The 23,822-nt window shown below is 32.9% G+C and overlaps 2 protein-coding genes across 2 annotated transcripts; one reads left to right on the forward strand and one right to left on the reverse strand.

The window, feature by feature from the left end:
• The first annotated feature begins 7,371 nt into the window (after positions 1 to 7,371).
• Positions 7,372 to 9,083, forward strand: LOC143626275 (NEP1-interacting protein-like 1). The gene is made up of 5 exons (XM_077096417.1): positions 7,372 to 7,519; positions 8,100 to 8,278; positions 8,489 to 8,572; positions 8,656 to 8,823; positions 8,931 to 9,083. The coding sequence occupies exons 1-5, from the start codon at positions 7,372 to 7,374 to the stop codon at positions 9,051 to 9,053; spliced, it is 702 nt and encodes a 233-aa protein (XP_076952532.1). The 3' UTR covers positions 9,054 to 9,083.
• A 2,059-nt stretch (positions 9,084 to 11,142) lies between these two features.
• On the reverse strand, positions 11,143 to 12,543 carry LOC143626276 (putative protein phosphatase 2C 46). Its single transcript, XM_077096418.1, has 4 exons — positions 12,231 to 12,543; positions 11,781 to 12,148; positions 11,468 to 11,704; positions 11,143 to 11,400 (listed from the first exon to the last, which is right to left on the reverse strand). The coding sequence occupies exons 1-4, from the start codon at positions 12,541 to 12,543 to the stop codon at positions 11,143 to 11,145; spliced, it is 1,176 nt and encodes a 391-aa protein (XP_076952533.1).
• Positions 12,544 to 23,822: the final 11,279 nt, after the last annotated feature.

Here is a 23,822-nt window from a genome sequence, read left to right on the forward strand (position 1 = left end):
TTTTTTTTCTCATTTGTTTATACTGTAAACGAACACGAATTAACATAAAGGAACGTAATGAACAGGCATAAGGAAATGACTCAATGATCGCTCATGTGTTGCAAAGGGAAAATCAAAATTTCTGAATTTCGGCATTTCATGGCAAAACAAGTGTTCTAAAATATGAAAATCAAACAAGATTTAAATAATGTTAGTAATAAAGAAAACTTTGAATCATTATTTGAAGAACTTAAACAAAACGGATATAAACGAATGTAATTTAACAAAATAACAAAAATATGTAATGCTTAACGATATATTTATATTTACAATAAGTTAATTAATTTTTTTATAAATAATTTCATTTGTTAAAAAAATAAATATTAAAAATAAATGTAAAATATGGGGATGACATGAAAATGTAAAAACATGTGACTATGTGAGAAATGACATTTGTAGGAAAGAAGAGAAAAATCATGTTTTTATAGAATTAATGAAAATCTGATTGATAGTTTACTTGAAACGTTTGTAAGTGTATGTAAGCCAAATTGTCAGCCTGTTTAACTCATTTAAATAGTTGTGCCTTGTTGTTTTGTTAACATAAATAAATATAGTGTTTTATGTTCGACTTCACTTGTTCAACCTACTAATTGGAAACATCTTAACTTGACACGACCAACTCTCCTAAACAATATATGCGTAAATATCAAAATCTTCTAGCATTATTTAATAGCAAAAAATAAGAATTTTTTAAAGATTAATGACAGTTTTTAACCTTTACATTTTTTATCAAATTTATCTTTCTCCAAGTAAAAAAAGACAAAATTTATTGGTACAAATAGACATCTCCAAGTAAAAAAAGACAAAATTTATTGGTACAAATAGACATCCAAACAATGATGAGCACCGAAGTGGACGTGTTGTACTTCAAACGAATACGTCGCATGTTATCATGAACAAAGTGACGGTTATTAGTAGTTTGTTTAGTTTACCACTTTAAGAACAAAAGTAGAAAACTAGTGAACTAGAATCATATAAGTGTCCTCATCAAACAGGTCTAAACGCGTTGTCTCACGAGTTTATATAAAGTATCAAAAAGTTAAAAGTTCTCTTAGCAAAAAAAACAAAAGCAACCATTTGCATTGGTACATGTGGGTTGAGTATTTTGCAAGTTAAATAAGGGGTTATTGTTTCGAGTTTTATTTTGAAAATTCAAACTGCATAATTAAATATGTTTAAATCTTAACTTGTTGTCTAGCGATAAAAGGCTTAGGTTCTCCAGTGAAGACTCAAATTCGACCACATTAGTGTCAGTTTGGTGGATTATGGCATTGAAGGAATTAATTTAGGCCTTACGAGGTTGTCAGTTCGAATCTCGAGCTCACCCGGATTTTCGTCCTACTGTATATTACGTCAAAGAATTCTACTTTTGTAGTGGCACAACGACTGTTACGTTATATGTTTTGAATACTATTTGCGTAATTGTTATCCATAAGTTCTAATTGGTAACTTTAAAAGAATTGATGCTGGAGGTGATAGATTAATAAATAAAGTCACGTTATAGCATCGATATATTCATGTTAAGTTAGCCATGAATTAAGTGGTTGATGAAAATTGCGTTTGAAAAAAAAAATAAGAAGAAAAATAGTTAATAGGCATTTTATTTTGTGTAGAACATGTGAGGATGGACGATGACAAATTTGACCATTCTACGGATCAATTTGTGGTTAAGGAACAAGCGTAACGATGTCGAATTCCAGTTTATTGACATACGATAAAACATTTTTTTTTTCAAACTGTTTACAAGCCACAAAAATAAAACATATTAATCATGAATTCATGATTATATTTTACTACTTGATTTTGTTACTTTTTTTTAAACGGCTTTTACTTTTATATTAATTAATCCACCCTTACCACCCGATGACCCGAATGTCCTTGTGAAGACATTTTACTACCACTCTACCAGATGGTTAAATATTTAACAAAATTGGATTATGATAATAATTATAATATATTTGTATTTATATTTAACAGTTGACGAGGAGATAGTATATTTTGAGAGAAAAAAAAATATATTTTTTGTGAAAATCTGGTTAGCGTTTCTCAATAATTGAACTTCCCCAAATCGGTAAACGTCACTAGCATATGTTATGTTATCTCTCTCTCTTCGATCTAGTCCTCATATAATCATTTGTCAAAGACAAACAAATTTAACACGTTATGTCGCATTCTCTAAACATATATGATGGTTAGTAAAGACAATCAATAGTGATGCTTGTTTTATAGACCATCGTTGTGTAAGATACGATAACGATATGCCAATGATTTTCTTGAAAATCAAGGAGCTATTGGACCATAAATACATACACAATTTACATCATAAACGTGTAGATGAATGAGTCAACCGATATTTAGTTATGAGTATGTATCAATATATATCAAAGGGTACGAAATAACACATTTACGAAGGTGATCGATCAAGAGGAGATGGCAGCATGTGGAGGAGACAGTAACAATAACACATTTACAAAAAACGTTCAATAATCGAAAAGCTACTCACATTTAAAAAACCTAATTAGTCGGCCTCTAAATCTTAACCAACTCTGGTTCCTTTTCTCGTTCAAAAATCGATACGAGAAACCCAAACCATACATTCAAACTCACGGGGAGCACATAATAGGAGCTGAGCTACATCAACACCATTATTAATTGAACGAAAGATATTATATAAGCACCATTTAAGAAAATCAACACGTCATCAAATGAAACATGAACAAGATTATAATATCATATTGACGTAGTTTGCTTTGATTGATACACAAATTATATATCACCAGGTGTTTAATGATTAGCAGTAACGATAAAAGGTGTTTTTAAAGATTAATTCAACCCATTGTTGTGGAAAATAAGTCTAAATGTTCACATTTGACAATCATTGAGCATATTACACGTAGGAAAAATATATCCCATCAAGCCATGGGGTATAACATGGAGCCTCACGCATTACGCTAACGTGCCGGCCTCACACAACCCCCGCTCTTTTACTTAACGTTCTAAATTCTTTTCGTCTTCAAACTAAAAATTTTCAACAATTTTTAAAAATAGTCATGCGCGTGACGGGGTCCAAATAACCATGGCCACATTGGTCATTGACCAGTCATCTTTTTTTTATCTCTTTCATTTATTTTGATTTTTAAATAATATAAATAAATAGAGTGATGGAGAATGATAGATGGGTAATGGGTTGAATGATGAATTTGAATAACGAAGGAAAAGCTAAGATAATATTGGACATGAACAAATAATATAAAATAAAAAGAATGATAAATAACACATAAGCTTGAAACACTCGTTTTTATTGAGATTCTACGATAAAATTCCATGCATGTACCTTCAATTGATACCATAAAGTCATAAACAAAGAATCCATAATATAACACAAGTGAAAGTTTGAAACTGAGGCCTTAATTGAGGTCTCGATCTTTCAACACGTACGTACACCATGTTTTACTTTGCTTCTTTTATTTATTAGCAAACAGTCGTTGAACCAAATGTATAACAAATATTTAAATAAAACTTAGCAAAATCACAATATAAAAATAGCACAAAAATTATCCATGTAATTTCTTAAAAAATATAACTTATTGGAAAAAAATTTTTTGTTATAATTTCTTTTTTTTTAATTGCATTTGACTTTTTACCCATATTTTATTAGATTGCTTTCATTTATATTTGTTGTTGAATATATAGAACACGACGGAACCGTATTCAATTGATTTTGTCAGCAATTGAAAAATATGCATGACTAATCAACACACTTTAAATAATGATTTGAAAATTTAAAAAAATGGAGCCTACAAGATGAATAATTAAATATTATGTGTACATTTAAATACTACGCGTCTTTACACTCTTTATTTGAAATGTCTACGTAATTAAGATAGTAATTAAGATAAACATAGTTTTATTATAAACAAGAGATCCTATTATTTTTATTATTAACTGATTATAGGATATAAATATGATCATCATCATCATGTGATATAAATATGAAAATCTAAAACTTTTATAAGTTTTGATATAGTCTTATTTTGTGTTAAACGTTACGGATTATATTCCATATTGTTGAAGTTATTGAGGTCAACGTTTAGTCAGGTTCATCATGTTTATAAGTTATAACCAATGTTTGTAGTGTTGGACAGTCTCTTTTGTTAACATTCTTGACATTCGTATAGATTTAAGAGTTAGCTAAAAGGGTGCTTGAGTTTATACATGTTATTCACATGTCATATTCTATACGATATTATTCACTTGTAAATGTTATTTAAGAATTATTAATTATTAAATATGAAACATGTTGCACATGTTATATTTTATACCATTTTTTTTAACATTAAGTAAAATTCCACATACCTACAGGATACCCGTTCGAAGTCCGATTTTATTGTTAGTTTAGAATCCAAATAAAATATACCCGAAACATATTCACTTGACATATGATACAACTTTAAACATCACCACATTTATTTGGGAAATCAAACAGACAAAACAAAACAATTTCATTACTTTGGTAAAACACTAAAACCAATTATAGAAAAATAATATATATAACTGCTTTCATAAAACAACTTTGGAAGCGATATACAAATAAGCACACTCCATTTTTTCCTTTGAATCAATGGTACTACATTGCATTATGCCATTGGATATGGCCTCATGAGAGTGTTATTTTTAATATATATATATATATATATATATATATATATATGGTGGAGTTATATTAAGAAGTGAAGTGTGTCTAAAAGGTGTAGAAAGTAATCTCGTGTGTTAGATTTAATAATCTAATTGTCTAGATGAAAAGTGTGTTTTTAGGCAGTGTGTTTTATATTAATAGTTGTTTTATAACACTTCAGGGGTATATTCGTCTAGTGTGTTATAATTTTTAAACACAAGACCAAGAACATCAAGAACAATAATGCACTATGTTGAACAAAAACACAATAAGCATCATACTAATGCATCAACTTTAAACACTCCACGACACGTTATTCCTCTTTGACATTTCATCAAATAGTTGGTGTGCAGCACACTATGTTGAACATGATGAACAAAAACACAATAAACATCATACTAATACATCAATTTAAAAACTCCAAGACACTTTATTCCTCTTCAGCATTTCATCAAGCATTTGGCGTGAAACCTCCACCGCTAGGGTTTTCCAGCTCACTTGTGAGCTAGGTCACAAGTCCGACGGCCAAAACAATCGAATGGCTCCTCCGTCAAGCGGAACCGTCAATTATCGCTGCCACCGGCACCACTCCGGCCACCGCCACCCAGCCACCAACCCGATCCGGCACCAACAACCTTTCCGGCGACTCCATGGTTTCTGGCGCCCCTACCTCCGTTCACCCCATGTCGACCAGCCACCGCTACCAACCATGTCGACTACCGCCACCCAGCCAGCACCCCGATCCGGCACCAAACAACCTTGCCACCGCTACCAAACCCTTCAACCCAATTAACTCTTAAATCAATAAGTAAGCTGCCGATCTTGAAAAACACTTCACAGAGACATTTCGTCCAACACTTGGTGGGCAACCAGAATTGAAGATGAAAAATAAAGAAATGGGTACCTGGGTATTCAGAATCTTGTCGGATATATAAGCCAGGTTTTGTAGAAATGGTGTAATAAGCAATTTTAATAAGTGTATTATAAATTACCAAAAATAAGAGAAAACAATATGGACGATCCTACCCTTATTTGCTTTAGTCCATCCAAAGGTCTAGATCACTTTCTACACTTCTTATGAAATATTCATTTCTTATTTTAACTTTGCTCTCTCTCTCTCTCTCTCTCTCTCTATATATATATATATATATATAGGGGAAGTATAAAATGAAAACTCACTTGAGTTGTGAAAACCCGTGAAAACCCTATGTAACATCGTTTTTTTTTGTTACACACGTAATATTGTTGTTACATTTAATACAAAACATCGAAAAATAAAAAAAAACATTTTTTTGTTATTTTTTAACATTTTTTTACTAATTTTTATATATGTTTTCAGGAGAGAGAAAATGTTATATATATGTTTACATTTTTTATTAACTTTAATTGTTGACCGCAAGATTTAAACTTTAATTAAAAACATGTGGTTGAGAATGAGTTTCTAGAGTTTTCACAACTCAAGTGGGTTTTTATTTTAACATAACCCTATATATATATATATATGGGAGATTTCAAACGAGAACCCCTTTGAGTTTAAGAACTCGAAAGAACTTAGTGTAACGATTTTTTTTTTTGAATTTTTTTTACACATGCGTGATATATGTAGGTTACATACACGTAAAAAAGTTATAGAATATTTTACGCATCGAGTCAACTTTTTGCACATGTGTAACGGACATAAAAGTTAGTGTAACCACTTACATCTTTATTCTCTCTCCTACTTTGATTTTTTTACCAGATTTAATCTTAACCACATATTCCAATTCATTTAATTAAATGTGTGGTCTATAATGGATTTCTTAAGTTCTTAAAACTCAACTTGGTTCTCAAAAGATCTCTCCCATATATATATATATATCTTTTAGATTTAATAAATAAATAATTTAGTTTTAAGTTTTAACTATTAAAATTAAAAATGTCTTTTAATTAAATAAGTAAATTACTAATTTGCCCTCATGTGCAAGTCATATGACCAGACTTAACAATGAAATTTAGTGTGGTTAGGTCAAAGGATAAACACTGTTGGAATTTGAAACGTAAAGGATATAGCAAATCAATTTAGAAGACAAAGGATAACGATGAAATCTAATACAAACATAAAGGACAATTTCTGTAGTTATGTCTATTTAATATTGACCGTTGAATTGTTGTGAATGGTCTCAAATACTTCATATCCTTTTTAAAAACATATCCAACACGTAGGGGACTAACACCCTAACCGTAAACTGTCCACCCCTCCCTCATTCCTCCTCTCTCTCTCAATGCCCGACCCCGACCATAACACACGGGCTCCACCTATAGATTCGACTAGCTTGGCTCCCCAACAAACGGCTCCTCTCCATTGACAAACGATCCGTTGAAGATGGGCCAAGTAAAAGTCACTTTATTTATACAAAACTTAAAAAGAGAAAGTCTTAAGATATGATGAAAGTTATAAATACATTTACAGGTCTTGATTCCCACACAATACAATTCTTTGCTTAAGCATTGAACAAGACAACACTAAACCCGTGATCTCCTTCCTTCAAACCCTCTCTCTATAGTCTATATACACACACACACACACACACACACACAATCAATCTCTATTAACCCATCGCATATACATATATATATCAAGAAACCCACCCTCTTATTCTTATCTTACAAAGAAAAGAATGGATTTTTACACACACCCATCTCAAGCTTCTTCATCCTTTTCGTTTCTAAATTTGATCACAAAAGTCAAAGATTTCTTCAGCTCTCTGCTTTCCGCAATTCTTGGAAACCTTCTCTCTGCAATTTTCACCTTCTTCTTCGCATTAGGTAAATTTTTTCAATTTCATGTCTTCTTGTTGACAAATTAGGGTTCAAAATTGGGGCTTTCTGTAAAAAACACATTCAAAATACTAGATTAGATCGATCACTACTTTTTATCATACTTTTAGGCTCGTTTATTTTATCAATCGAGCTGAAGAACAGAGCTCGAGCTTGGCTTGTTAACTTTTTATTTATCTTTTACTAATAATAATAATAATAATAATAATAATAATAATAATAATAATGTATAGAAGACAAAAAATATAAATTTTAGCATGCATCTAAAACACAGTTTTTTAAACAAGAGAATTTATGACACAATATGTATTAGCTTTATATATATATTTTTTTAAAATCGAGTGGCATATTATGTGTATTTCTTTTGTTTTTTCTTCTTCTTCTTATTATTATCATCATGAAAATTCGGGGTTTAATCTAAACAAGCCGATGAGCCGAGCCAAACGTAGCTCGGGCTTGGCTCATTTAGATACAAGCTTTTTCCAAGGGAAGGCCATGAACAGTTTGAACAATTCTAATCTTTTCGCCTCTCGATTGAAGCTAATCGCTGGTGTGTTTGAATTTGCAGTGGGCACTTTATTAGGAGCATTGACTGGTGCTTTGATCGGTCAAGAAACTGAAAGCGGGTTCGTTAGGGGTGCTGCGGTTGGCGCCATTTCTGGTGCTGTTTTTTCAATCGAAGTGTTTGAATCTTCTCTTCTTTTATGGCAATCTGATGAATCTGGGATAAGATGTCTTCTGTACTTGGTGAGCACTTTTATTTTCCAATTCACACCAATTAAAAGAATAATAACTATGAGTCGGTTTCTACGCTGCTGAAATGAGTTCAATCAGAGTTTGTTTGAGCCGGTTACGGATAAAAAAAATTATTTTTAAGCTAGCTAGACAAACTTTTTATTTGATCCTCATCCTAATAATTATATCCCTTTATCTAATATTGCGTTGCGTTTCCAACAGATTGATGTTATTGTAAGTCTGTTAAGTGGAAGACTTGTTCGCGAACGGATGGGGCCCGCAATGTTAAGTGCAGTCCAAAGCCAGGTAAAGTTTGAAATCTTTCATTAAGTGTGTAATTTGTTATTTATTTGTTTATTTTGTTATTGATGTTTACGAGTTTATTTTAGATGGGTGCGGTCGAAACAAGCTTTGCAGAGGTTCATAACATATTTGACATTGGTGGATCTAAAGGTTTGCCTGAATATTCGGTTGAGAAGATACCGAAAATCATGGTTACTAGAGATAATATTTTGGATGATTCGGGTGAGCGGGTTTCTTGCTCTGTGTGCCTTCAGGTAATAGAACTTCTTTTAGCAATTCTGTTTGTGTTTAAATAACTTTTTTGAAAAATATTTGTGTTAAATGATCAAAAAAGTGATAATATTTGGTTTGTTTTTTTCAGGATTTTCAACTTGGAGAAATTGTAAGAAGTTTGCCACAATGTCATCACATGTTTCACTTACCCTGCATCGATAAGTGGCTTATAAGGCACGGATCTTGTCCGTTATGCAGGCGTGATCTCTAAACACCCTTCTATTCTCTGTAAATTCTGGAAACGAGACATTTTTCATATTTTGACACGCATATGTTTCTTTATATGTCAATATACGGCTTTACTTTGATTTGTATATGATAGTGTATGTAGTTAGGTTATACAGTATATGTATCTTGATACCTTGTGAGAGTCAGATTAGTTGTATAAAACATAACATTACATTCTATCCCTTGTGGTTCTGCCTCTGTTTTGAGAATTTGTACTGTTTATTTGAATAATGTTCATCGAGTTTTCATTTTTGAAAGTGTAGTATCAATCTGTTTGGTTTGGTTGTTGGTTAATTGTGTAAAACGATTCTTTAACCGAATATTGTGCCTTCGTGTTTGGGCTCGGCTTACTTCAATACAAATTTGGAGTTTGATAAAAATCATGGTTCCTCCCTTAATGATACTCATCTCTTATGAAAATACATTAAGAAGTTTGTTCGGTTTCTAATCATTCAATTATCTATCTGTTAGTTTCAGTAGTGTAAATGTATGCAACTGAAAGTAAATCTAGAGGTCATTTATCAAAATATTAGAGTTGAGTCCAACTTCCGTCTATGTGGTTTGACGAAAACTGTTACTTTCATCTAAAGGTTTAAACTTTGCCTGTGCACACTGTGGTTTGTGTTTATTGTTATTAGAGTCCACTTGGCTAACACTATTAGTAGTTATTTGTTAACTTGAATGGCATTTTAATATATTATATTGTCATGCTTGTGGATTTTCAGTGCATTTTTTGGTCGTTTATAAGGTTGTGTTTCGTAGATTTGGTGATGAAAGATGGTAGTTGGTAGGTAAGGTGTTCATTGATGAAAAGCTTATCCACTTTCTACTATCCATATGCATATCTTTAGCCACCATCTATTTGTTACCAAGATTTAGTAGTCGAAACAATAATAATTGAAAAGGTACACCATTATATCCTATCCTTAGCCTTGATCATTTGACTAAACTGCTATGTAGTTTGTTGCAATATGTGCATAATATATAGCATGATTTGTTAGAGTTGCATCTCGATGACAACATGGTTTAGGATATGAGTTTGTGGAGATGTATGATTAGGATTAAGGATTTTTAGTCGATGTTTTGTATTGTCTTCGCTTTGTCTTAGGGGCTTAGATTCTCCTACCTTTTAGTTGAACTTTGCTGGTGATTGTTATCCTGAATATATGTCTATATGTTCTACGGTATAATGTGTTGTATATATTATACTAGTCAACCGTTCACCATATGTGTTGTTATTGGTGAATATATGTTTTGTACGTTGCTTGTTACTGGTACGGTTGTTAATTGACTAGGTTTTTAAGAAAAGTGCTTTTTTTTAATTTTCCTGAAGGGGATATTCATCAAAATGACATTTTTTTTGTATTAAGTTGCAAAGTTACATGCTTGTACGTATGTTATGTCATTAAGTGATCTAGTTATGCAAATACGTAGCTTAAGTAATGATAAGGCATATCATTGGCCCATTGAGCCTAAGTGTATGCTTGAACAGCCTAAATAAAAGCCAAAATGGGCCTATTGAGCCTAAGATGTATCTATCGAGTATATCATTGTATGGTGAAACGGCGCAAATAAAGGCCAAGTCCTCCATGAATTAAGTACACAACGAGTTAAAGAGGCAGCTCTCTGGTCAGCCAATAGCTTAGTCCCCCCCGGCCAAACCCCACCCCGGTGGTATGTCGTTGAAACTTTGAAATAGTCTAGAGATGGATCATGATAGTTTTGTGAGATGCTATACGACTTCAAAGTTCTCGTGTAGACAAGGAGAGTATAAGCACGGGCTTGAGATGGTAAACACTAGTCGGTGAGACAATTGGGCTGTGTTAGAAAAATGTCATTCAGAACAAAAAGATTGGCTCGGGTTAACCTATAAACACTTTTTTATTCATTTTTTTAATAACAGTTCCATAAAGTGAAGAATCATAAAAGAAAAACACCAAAAAGAAAATAATAAAATAAAAATAAAAATCTAAAAACAAGATTTACACAACATAAGCTACAAAGGATTCCCTATACATCATGCAATTCAACTTAGAGAAGGTAAATTACCTTTTTAACCTTCTCTGGATTCCCTAGGCGGTTGATGGTGGCACCGCCGCCAGAGTTTTCCCCGAGAGGTTGATACCACCACCTCTAAGAGACAAAATAGGCCCTTTCCACAAACTTCCTTTACCAACTAGATTCGAGTCTAGAAATATAACTACAACCGTTATATCATCGTGGAAATGACGCCTTACTCCCCTATCAATTTTCTTCAAATCCGCGTACCTCATCTCCCTCTTCTTCGCTGCCTCTTGTAACGCGGTTCTCACCAGCCTTCTACCAATTCCCTACATCAAAAACACTTGTTACATCATTTTATTAGAAACCTAAAACGGACCATTGCAATAGACTTACTTTACGCGGGTGATTCTGCACTATATCCACGGCTTCTTGATTACTAAGATGCTCCCAAAGACCATCCGATGCAAGTATAATAAACTGATCAGTTGGTTGGATTTCGTGCATAGATATCGACGGCTCAGAGTTGAGTATCGGCCTCCGAATCGGGTCACGCAGACGAAACTTTGCATACAATGGTTCCCTATTGAACTCCGCCTTTTTTAAGTACACATCACCTATAGATCTTGATATCTACAACATGATTTAAGATAACAATATTATTATCACCTTATCACTTTCAACAGTACAACCAACACACGGACCGTACCTGTATGAGCCCTTTTACACGCCACACATTATGTTTCAATACAACAATTTGTGGATCATCGGGATGCAAACTATGAAGCTCTTGTCTGACCGACTCGATGCTTGCATTATGTTCGGTTGATAACTGAATACCAATAACTTCACCAGTTGCCTTCACGGTTCTTCCCAAAACAGCTCGAGAATCACCTGCATTCGCTATGTAAAGTGTCCCGTCACAAATCACACCAACCAGACAACACGTTCCAACCGAAGCTAGTTGCGGTTTAACCACCCAATGCTTAGCGACAACCGATAAAAACCCCTCTTCTGTTGCGTAATACGCTTTCCGGATCACATCCATGGACATAGACTTTTGTTCTGCAGCAAACCCTACAAATTCAAACAAAAAAAAGATAAGTACCGTTATAAACTATTATCAAAACTTTATGAAATTTAAACACTGGTTACTCACTTTTGAGATTCTGAAACAGGTGATCATTAACGTAACGGGACGTTTCAGGTCCACCATGACCGTCATATACTCCAACAAACGTCCCGTGTGGACCCGAATCGAGTAAGCTCAGGGAGCCGGACTCAATCTGGCTTTGATCTTCAAGCAGCATATTGGCTTGAACCACAGTCATTGAGTAGTCACCATGGATATGTTTCCCCAAATCTTTATACCATAAAAGACCATCCTGTCGGCCGACGTCTGAACCGATATCATAGCGGTCCGAAGACGGAAACCAGCAGGATGCTAAAATGTTCATCAATTGTGATACCATCCCTCCTCCTCATCTCTCAACATCCAATATCTGATGTGGAAAAAAACCCCCCTAAATATATAAGCTCCTCAAATTAGAATGTTCTACTCATTGATCAATTGTCAATAATAATAATAATAATAATAACAGAACAAGGATCCAATTAGTAGAGAACAAGCTAATAGTCAAATCAAATTTCTAGGTCAACAATGAATTGGTCAAATGAAGAATATTTGAGCTTAAATTAAAAGTAATTAAGAGCAAGTAAAGTATAATTAGGGCATTCATTCATGGAAGCAGGTTGAGGTGCTGAAGCATACCAGATGGAAGAAATTGAAGTGAAACTGTGTGGATTGAGATCTGTTCATGCATCAAAATTTGAAACTTTTGTTTATAGGAGTGTGTGTGTGTGTGTACAATGTATGCGCGTGTATGTATAGATTGTGAAGTTTTGTTGTAGATATGATGAAGATATGGACAGGAGGAGGAGATGGATGAATGAGAGAGAGATATGAAATTAAAACTTTGGTATTATTATTACTATTTATAAATTCACAATATTATGGTAACAAGATTAGTTATTGTTAGCCGACGGTATGGTTTTTTTTAGGAACACTCAAGTCAAATTCAAATTTAAATTCTGAAGTCAGCGTTAGTCCTGTTAAGCATAGTCTGGCTAGAATGAAGCATCGTGGCTCTCCATATTTGAAGAATGCGATAGTCTAAACACAAAAAAGTTGTCGTTTTAAATTTATTTACTTTTTTACAAAATATATATAGTCTCACTTTAACAAAATGCTCTCACACATATTTGAGATATTGTTATTTATTAGTATAAATCATTGTCAACAAAACAATGGGTGTAGTTTATAGATTAGATGACTAAAATTCAATTTAATTATTTAATATTAATTTATTTTTTCTTTATTTAAGTTGTGTAATATTGAAATAAAAAGAAGTCTTAAAGGTCACATTAAAAAAAAAAAAAAAAAAAGACAAAAGGTTAAAGGATGAAAAGCAGCCCATTGTAAATAGCGGTTTGGACTTTTGTATGCACAACTAAAAGGTAAATAAACATGTAAATTCAAATACATAAATGAAATGAAGTTTGGATTTTGATATACCAAACTAAAAAATATATAAAAATGTGGAAAAGGAGAAATTGAAAATGGGTTTGGAGGGACGAATGGGGACGATAAATGAGCAGCTATCATCACATGCACATCCGTCCACGTGCGGGTCATGTGTTCCCACGAGTGCCAAATAAATGCTGTCTTGCATGCCAAGAAACAGCTGGACCTTTTCTTTTTATGTATGTATTATTTATTAAAAACACTTTCAACTAATGCTTCCAGGGGCGAAGCTACGAAGGAATCAGGGGTGGCCTCGGTCACCGTCGTTTTCTCCGTTAAAGGTTGTCGAGCTGCTTTGTAATTCTTATTCTAAGGTACTCACCCCTCCTCTCGGCTCTCGTATTATTATGAATATTTTAGGTCTAGTTTTTTTAATTGTAAGAAGAATCATTTTGAAAAAAATCAGATATATAGATGTCATATTGCTTGATCCGACCCGAACTGAACCACCGACCCGAACGAACCACCGACACGAACCGAATCGTCGACCCAAAAATTTTTGGGTCCGTGACTTTGGTCACCACCGTGGCTAAGCCCAAGCTTCGCCACTGAATGCTTCCAAAACAGCTGTCTACGTTAAACCACTATTCGGATCAACTATGGACACTTTTTCTGTCTAAATGTTATGAGCACCGGTACGTGACCAAGGACCACTCGTTTCGCATCTCAATTCCTTTCTCTTCTCTTCCCTTCTTAAATTAGAATCAAGAGCAAAGCTTAATGATCGATCATATTATGCACATTGGCGTAGCTTCCCCCCTCCCTCTTTTATTTTTCTTCAGCAGTGTAAATTTAACTGATTTCATCTGAAATGTTTATACGTAGTGTAAATGTGCACGCTTTCGTCCAATAGTGGAAATGTATGCGTTTTCATCCAAGGTTCGCTATTGATTATATAGGGCTTGATGGGTAATGGGTTGAATTAATCCCAATTGGTAGACCCAAATATGATTTTCTTATATGTTTAAATTAACAACATTAATCCAGTTAAATTTTGCAACACAAATATTACATGTGTAGTTAATTTATCTTAATGAGCCCAAACGTGTTAACAATAAGGGCAATTCATCATGTTATTTTAATAGCCCAGTTTATAAAGTATCCATGAGGTTACTTGGATAGAATAAATAAGAATAGGTTTCTGGCCATTTGAATATTATTAATAAATTAAGTAATATTTTTTATTAGATGGTGTAATCTTTTCTGAAAGAATTGCATGCAATATTCAAATATAACCTTTTTATGTGTGACCGTGTATCGACCATAAATGAGTTTTTGTCTTTTATTTTGTGTGTGTATTATGAACATATGGTCATGTGTGTGAAAAAGTCATAATAAATCCAAAAAAGGTTTAGAAAGCAACTTATATTATTTTGGGAAAATCACGATGAACGTTGATGCAAATTGCAAATAGAGATGAATTTTGTTAAATGTATGACCATTGTCCATTGATATGGATCAATGAGTTTGCCACGTAAACTCGTTCGGCAATAAGTGAACGATTGAGCTAGCCGCTAACTCTATCCCTATATGTATTCTCACAAGCGAACACTAAACCAACTCCACCTATCCTTTCTTTAGCATAGTTATTCCCACTCTCACATGCCATTCAATGCACGTGTACTTTAGTGACACAAATCAAACACGGTTACATATTTTCCCGGGTTAGAGAGTGAGTAACTATGTACGGGACACATGGAGCCAACTCATTTATCAGAAGAGACGTGTGACTGTGAGTAATTGATCCAGGTAGGTGGAGCCGACTCAACTGTATGTTCACACTTGAGTACACGTAGCGCAATTTAACTGAAGCAAAGCCATGTGTTGGGAGAAATGTTTACCTTGCGTTGAAGAGCCAATATATATACATCAAGATTTTAAATTTTACTGATTCACTAGCTTTTAGCTCGCGTGTTACTTTTAGTTTTTTTTATTGTGAATATATATTTATAATTGAGAATATCGGACACAAACTTTTCTTGAAAAAAAAAAAATTATAATGTATTTTGTGTTTAGGTATTAAACATGAAGGTTACATGAACATATAAAGTATCTAATACTTATTAGTTGGAGATAAAGTATAATATGTTTGTTTTATTTTTTATTTGTGTCTCAAATAGGGTTTCATGGGTTTATCGGTTAATGTGTCACAACATTTTATTGTTTTAGATATGAATTTTTCGTCTTGATTTAACATGAATGTATGTTATATAGCTTACTTTATTTATGTTTGTGTTGAGTTATTAGGTTGGTTGGTGATGCAGAACGTATATATTGTGTTATGGATCATCTCAAATGGTTCTCATGGGCCTATCAATTAACGTAGTCCAACATTTTGTTGTTTAAGTTATGTATTTTGAGCTTAATAGTGAATAGGGCTTTAATTAAATTGATGTATTTGAATTTCTTCGTCCCAATTTTGTTTCACATCTATCTCAAATGGGAGAGTTATGTGTTTTTATTTCATTTTTTGATGTTTAATTATCTTTTTTACTTTTATGAATTGTAGTTTGTAGGGTTTTTTTTATATCTTTGTTGTATTTATAACTTTTAATAATGTGTTAACATAATATGCATCAAATAAGAGAGAAGTTATATTAGCTTCAATATTATTAATGAATATTTTCTATTCATATGTTAAAACTAAGTTTTTATAATCTTTTAATTATTAATATTTTTTAAATGAGTAATATTATATATATACACACATATTTTACATGTAAATTTTTTAATATTATTTACTTATTTTTATTTTAAAAAATGAAAAATAAGGGTCATTATAAGAAGTCACGTGAAAAATATGTGTATAATGTTTTTATAACTTGTTTCAAGAAATCCTTTCTTTAACTCTGATGTGCTAAAAGTAGTTATATAAAAACACGTTAATCTAGACACTAAGTAATAAATTCTAGACTCTTAAACTTAACTAAACTACTAACCGGCAAGTGAACCGGTCGACTCTAGTACAGCTAAGTAAGTCCGGATATCGAACCCACGAGACTCTTTAAATTACGTTTACTAGATAATTAGACTTGACTACAAAACACGACTTATTATTTATATTTGTTTAAGGGGGTTTTTTATTTAAAATACTAATTTATACTGTAATTAAAACTAATAAAGAAAACAAGTAAATTAGACGAAAACAAAGTTTGTTGTGAAAATATGATGATGATAATGAGAAAACTACCTAGGCTAGACTTCTCTAAATTTTGGTAATGAATTGACTCGGAAAAATATTTAGTTATGGACTAGGATCGTAAAATAGACACTTAAAAGAAAAACCAAATAGGACCCCTGACCCTTCTCAAGAGAAAACCTATGGATTTCTAACAAGTTTTAACGCACACCAGTATTTAAAAATCAAGTTCACTTACGGTCACCCAATTGTTTACAATTTAGTTCATTTATACGAAATCCTACCTTACAGCGCGGAAATCAAAGGCAATTTAATATGATTAATTGATTTGATAAACAATAATAAATAATCAACCCTAGACGGACTCCTTACGAAGAACTAAATCTAGCCATGTTAAATAGTAAAGACTTATCAATAACCTAGCATTTTACAGATTTTAGGTTAGCAGCTCACTAAGGTTTATTTAATAATATTATTCCTATGATCTTATCGCGAAATCAAATCATAAAATAATCAAGAACACAGAGTAATTGACCTAATAGCAATCCTATTAGATGACAAACAATAATCAAGGAAAACTATGGAATAAAACTCATCAAACAATCCTAAGCAATCATACGCATCAATTAATTATAAGCAAATCTTTTACTAAATCATAAAAACCATAACGTAAATAAATCCCAAGTCAAATCAAAACGTCAACGTAAGTTCATCATAAGCCTAGGCAGTTTATAACGTTTAGCCTAGCATCTTAAAATTAAACGAAACAGACAAACAAGAATTCATGGTGTAAAATAAACGAAAACGAAAGAAACAAAAGATAAAACCCGTGTTCTTCGTCTTCAACCAATGCGCGCAACACCAGCTGATTCTTCTACTCCAAAGCTGCTGAAAACTCTTCTCGGTCACCTCGGGATTCACCAAATTCGGATGTGGAGTTAAGGTATGATTAATGGTGAGTTTAGGGGTCTTTATATAGGCAATAAGGGTCCAGAAATAGGTTAAGACGGTTTAAACAGGAAGATTCTGGAAGTCGGGCACCGCCACACTACGCCGCGCTGCGCGGCGGGCTTCCCCCCTCCCGTCGCGCGGCGTACCGGCCTCAAGGGGGGGTCTGGTCCACTTCGTCTGGTCCGGTTCAATCCTGGTTCTGTCCGGTTCGTTTCCTGACGCGTCGGTTCTCCGGTTCGGCTTGTTTTTGCTCGTTTTTCGCCCTCTTTTCACCGGAATTATAACCGGAAACCTAAAACATAAAACTAAGTTAGTAGTATACAAATCTTTCAAGAAACCGACCAAAACTAATAAAATATTATATAAAATATACACAGGATTTACGTATAATAAACGTTATATCAAACTCATTCTTCAAACCGTCGCCTATGCATAATCCGATTTCAAACCTAAATATTCTCATTCAATCGAATTAGGCGTAATTAACTCGTGTTCTTCTTTGGCGAATGTAGGTGATTGGAAGTACTGTAGGGTGTTGAAGAGATTTATGTCTGTTCTTAGCCCGATCAGCCCAAAATTGAGAAGTATTTATAGCTTTCTTTTACCATAACAATCCTCTTGACATTATCAGAGCCTTAAGTTGTCATTGATAAACTAATGAAGTTAAAAAATATATATATATATATATAGAAAGAGACGAAATAGCTATCTTTTGAGAAAAAAAAAATCATTCAACCAACACATATATACACACCTACATATACATACATAAATTTGAACCACTCAAAAAAAAAACTCTTCATGGTTGTTAGCCTTAATTGTTAAGTCAAATTTTATTATAAGTTACGTGTCATTAGTGTAAATAGTTTAAAGTTAGCTTTAGAGTATAATAAAGTGTATCGTGTATAAGTTAAAAGGTTTAGAGTAACTGGTCAAGCTTGTGAACGATTGTAAGAGGGATGCGTCAGTTCATCAAGAAAGACGGCTTTTGATCCTCATGTGTGTATATATATATCGTTGCATCGAACTAGTCAAGGGTTAACGATCCTTGCAGCAATTCATTCAATAATTATCATCATCATTTGTTGCATACCAAATCATGGTCCTACACTAGTGTGGTATGATGTTCAAGGTTTAAAGTATCAACAGGATTGTTTATCGGTTTGTTTTTCGGGTTATTCAATTGTAACCGAACCGAATCCAATAAGGTTCAAAATGAACCAAATTCAAATTTGGATTAGTTTTAGGTAGGGATGAGCAAGATAAGGGTCAGACCCTTAAAACCCTTTTACTCGACTCGTAAAACCCTTAATTAGATCCGAATATATAATATGGGTCGGGTAAAGGGTATTTAAATTTCACCTTAAAAGGGTTTCAAGAGTCCGACCTTTTTTCAAACCCTTGACCCTTTTAGTAGTTTCTAGATAGATATAATCAGATTCGCGATTAATCTGAAATGTAGGAGAGGTTTGTATTTTATATATGATTCATCATAAATTTCCCAACTACTAGAAAAATAAAAGGCCATAGTACTGATTGGAAACATATAGATATGAAAATCACCGAATTATTCTCTACATGTAATTTGTGAATGTGAATATTATTTGCATCGGTTCAAATGGTTGTAAACTTTCAAAGTTAGAGTTTACTGTGTTATTAAATGAAAGTATAATTGTTTTAGGATTCATATATTAAAGTCATATGTGAGATATGCAACTAGTAAATGCAGAAAATGAGCTACGATTACTGCTTTAAAGGGTAAAGGGTTGGACCCTTGAAACCCTTATTTATACCCGACCCTTTTACTATTTAGAGGGTAGGGTCTCGGTGTGACATTCGTCAATTTCGGGTCTTGTTTGTATTCGTTTTTGTATTTGTTTATTATGTAAACCGACCCGATTTGTAAATCAAAGCTTATGTTATAATCAAAATGATGGATTTATGTTACAATATTATTTCACACTTGTTGAGTCTTGAAAACATCATATTTTTATTTTTATTTATTTATTTATTTATTTTTTTGTTGTTTTGTGTTTTTGTCTTGATCCATTTTGCAGAAAAACTCTTGTGTCTCACACCCATATTTGACCACCAACATTACCCTATATATACACCACATTTCCTCTTCATTTTCCCTTGCTACAACTCCAAAAAAAAAACTCTCTCAAACATCAAAGATTCAAGGTTATCTTCTTAAGTGTTCTTGAAGGATTTTGGTCTTTCATCTTAATTAGTTTATGTAGCCTTATTAATACTTGTTTATGGTTGTGCAACATATATATAATATACACCCCTTGTTTACCTTTGGTAGTTACTTCTCCGATTCCGGTCGGTGAGGTTTCGGACCCCATAAGGCAAGGCTTCATGGAGGACTTCGTGTCCTTGATATATATACATCTATATAACTTATTCATACATATTAATCTTGCTTATTTTAGTTTGTTGGTCATGTTTACAAGTTCCATGGTTATGGGTTTTTAAGAGTCTATGCTTCGGTTTAACCGTAAATAGCTCTAAACCGTAAACCAAACTTTGTTACTAGTTTTGTTTGTTTAAACATACTTAGTGTTAGATCTAAGTTTCTAAAATCATTTTTACAAATTCTATGGTCATGGGTTTGTAGAATCTTACCTCGGTCTTAACCCGAAACACGATCCGAACCGAAAACCGAACTTTTGTTTAAAGACTTTATTGTTAACTTTTGGTATTTTTTTATTTGTACATTATTATACAAGTTATTTAGTGTTTGGACATGTGGAAACCATCTATGAACTTGTTGTGAGATGGAAACCGAACCAAACCGATTCTTGCTCGCTTAAGACACACAAGTGTGTTTTTTTAGCCATCAAGACTTGTATATGTCTTTAAAAATAGTTACAAATTGATTTTTAAATATTTTCTTAAGTACTTGGAAATGTTGGATCCAACTTGATCTCATAACAAAGTTTGGACCAAAAACCGAACACTCGCTTAACGTGCGTTGTTAGTTCTAAAACAATGGAACTACATACTTGGTTAAGTCTTATTAAATTTTATTGAGTTATCTCATAACATTCAATATTTTGGAAAGTTGACTTTGGGTTTGACCAATTATCAAGACCCGAACCGACAACCCGAACACTCGATAAAAAAAAACCCGTTTTAGTATATTTATTCCAAAGGGATTTGCATTCTTGCATTTTACCCACCTTATTACTTAACATAGGTTGAGTAAATATTAAGGTTAGATACTTTAACCCGGTTTCGAGCAAACTTACATTTTTAAAGGGTTATTATTATAAATTCTTAAATAGTCACATTTTAAACCTTGAACTTTAATTATTTACATTTCTCAACATTTATTTTGTTTAAAGACCTTCAAGACAACCCTTCTAAATTCAAGACTTTTCTTTTTAGGCATTGTGCGTTAAACTCGTCGTTCCGACAAATCTCCAAATTATCATCTTTCAAGTTTACCACTTGAAGGTGAGTACTTCATACCCCATTTTCCATCTTTTATTTTGGGGGTGACATTTCATACTTATTCAACAAAATCCTTTATATTTGAATCTTAAACCACAAACGTAGTTGTATACTTTACCTAAATAATTGCTCGATTTGGTGTTCTATGCTTATATGCCTATGTGTTTATCGCTTTTGGTTGGTGGAACTATAAAATCCTAGACTATTTGGCATCCCCTTATAGCAAGGTATCGTTAACGTAATGCAATTAACGATAACTATAAAATCCTAGACTATTTGGCATCCACTTATAGCTAGGTGTCGCTAATGTGTTTAGCGATATCTATTTATCCAAATTACCACTTTTATTTATCGTTTCGTATGCAAGTTTTGTGGCTATCTTTATTATATACTAATATGATTAAACTTATGAATTGCTCACCAACCTTTGTGTTGACAAACTTTATTTTATGAAATGTTGCAAGGTTTGCATCTTGGTTGATTTATGATTGTGAAGAAAACGACATCAAAGACCTTAGGATATTAGTAAAAATGAACAATATCAATTTGTCATATTTTGTGATATCTTGTTTATGGTTATTTTATGGATAATTGTTATGTGACATTTTCGATGTTGTGAAATGAAATGAGTTTATTAAATACTGTCACTTTAATTAGTGTCATGTGCTTATGGACAATCGTTACACCTCGGCATGTTCCGCCACCTTTGGTCGGGGTGTGACATTCTGGCTCCGGTTCTTTATGTGAGAGAATGGTTTTATTATCCAAGTCCAAACTATGATAAAGCTCTAATTAGATATGAAGATGGTCAAGTGAAAATTTTGAAGCGTCTTGTAGATTCAAATGATTTTGTAGCAAATATACCTCCATACCTGTCTATTAGCATGATCAACCGGCACAAATTGACCAGCTCCTAACACCACCACATGACTCAAATAGACACCACCCAATCTCTCAAATCACACTCAACTTCAAACAACAATGACCGACTTTTTCACATGGGTCATCCTAATTGAATTCAACTTGTACTACAATAGATCATAATACATGTTACCATTACAAGGTAGCAGTGTTCACAACAATAAAGCTTCAATCCAGTCACAACAGATAGCAGCACATATGCAGCAGATAAAATCTCAAAGTTCACAACAACAATATTACATAGTTGTACTACGCAGGGTCGGTTTTGGTTAGGGTGTGTAATAACCAGATTAACCCGAAGCAAGTGCACTGATTTGAAATAAAATAAACTATCCATGCATCTCGTATTCCAAATGCTCAGCTTCTGCATCCATTTACCAAACAGATTAAATGCCATTCGGGTTAAGTTCTTTGTATTACAATTATGTCTACTTTTTTAATAACATTAATTTGAATCATAATTATTACATCTTAAAACTGGAATCAATTTTTAAACGAATTTGATTTAAAGATTAATATTACTTGATTATAGTTATATCATTAAAGAACTTTTATTGTTATAGTATTAATATGACCCTAACTAAGGTGCTATTGAGTCATCAGTTTCGAAATAATTTATAGTTGAATACAGAAAATGAATGTGTTCATGTTCGTGTTCGTTTATGTTGCTTCGTTAATGTTACACAAATAAGCAATAAATGGCCGTTTAAGTTTTACATAGACTAACATGAACATTTCAATTTCCTTAATGAAAGGACATGAACAAAAATTATGTTCGATTATAATTTCGCGTTCATGTTCAGTTAAAATTAGATGAACGAACACAAACATGCCCCCATTCATTTTCGTTTGCAGGCCTAACTGCAGCCTTTATAAGCATATAAAGTTGATCATCAAGTTAAAGTAACTACTTGTATATTAAAATATGCAAATATTCTTAAACAGTCCTCTTCACCTTCAAGTGAAGGATATTTCTCTCCACGCGAAAAGTCATTCAAAGAACTGTGTCACAAATATTAAAATTTCAGTATATTAGAATCAGTATCCTAATTCCTAACTTCTTGAATCTTTTCACAAATGTAGCCGCCACTTAATAACACAATTGAGATGGCGAGAAAACCAGTATCACCATAATCTTGTAATGATTGTTAAAGGGCAAATATTTGAAAACATGATCAAATAACTTGTAATGTTATTACTAAAATCTATTAAATTTGGTTGCCATTTAGTACATAAACATAAGCAGCTCGTGATGATCTACTTTCATAAAAGTGTAGAACATTATATATGAAAACGACATCAACTACAACTTCTCTAACCACCTGCAGCCCGCAATCAATTATTTGTATATATCCAAGCTACACAAAGAACTTAACATGCAAAACATACCTATGTATGGCTGATGCCCCGCATTGCGGAGCCCATGATTTGGCTGGTTTTAGTGCACTCACTATAAAAATAAAAATACCCGTTTTATTTGTGCCCATCTTCGTGTAGTCATGAAAGAGTGTATATGTTCACTTGACCATTAATCTTATCACACAACTCCTGAGACGCGTTACATGCGGGATAATTGAGTTTCTAAACACATGAAAAACAAAAACCTACCTATTTAAACACACTCAAATTCCATAAAAATTAAGCATTTTCAATGCATCCGCATGAAAAGCATCAATTAATATCACTTACATGAA

This window comes from Bidens hawaiensis, unplaced genomic scaffold, assembly GCF_021521415.1.
Source record: "Bidens hawaiensis isolate Kalapana, Puna unplaced genomic scaffold, B.hawaiensis_p1.1 tig00004357_1, whole genome shotgun sequence".
Classification (NCBI taxonomy): Eukaryota; Viridiplantae; Streptophyta; class Magnoliopsida; order Asterales; family Asteraceae; genus Bidens; species Bidens hawaiensis.

What these genes read in the sequence shown, in the direction of transcription:
- LOC143626275 (XM_077096417.1), top strand. Translation starts at nt 7,372, where the DNA reads ATGGATTTTTACACACACCCATCTCAAGCTTCTTCATCCTTTTCGTTT. An exon ending in TAAGTGCAGTCCAAAGCCAG is followed by an intron (nt 8,573 to 8,655) that starts GTAAAGTTTGAA and finishes AGTTTATTTTAG; the next exon opens with ATGGGTGCGGTCGAAACAAG. An exon ending in CTTGCTCTGTGTGCCTTCAG is followed by an intron (nt 8,824 to 8,930) that starts GTAATAGAACTT and finishes TGTTTTTTTCAG; the next exon opens with GATTTTCAACTTGGAGAAAT.
- LOC143626276 (XM_077096418.1), bottom strand. Translation starts at nt 12,543, where the DNA reads ATGGTATCACAATTGATGAACATTTTAGCATCCTGCTGGTTTCCGTCT. An exon ending in GTGTAAAAGGGCTCATACAG is followed by an intron (nt 11,705 to 11,780) that starts GTACGGTCCGTG and finishes ATCATGTTGTAG; the next exon opens with ATATCAAGATCTATAGGTGA. An exon ending in TGCAGAATCACCCGCGTAAA is followed by an intron (nt 11,401 to 11,467) that starts GTAAGTCTATTG and finishes TTTTTGATGTAG; the next exon opens with GGAATTGGTAGAAGGCTGGT.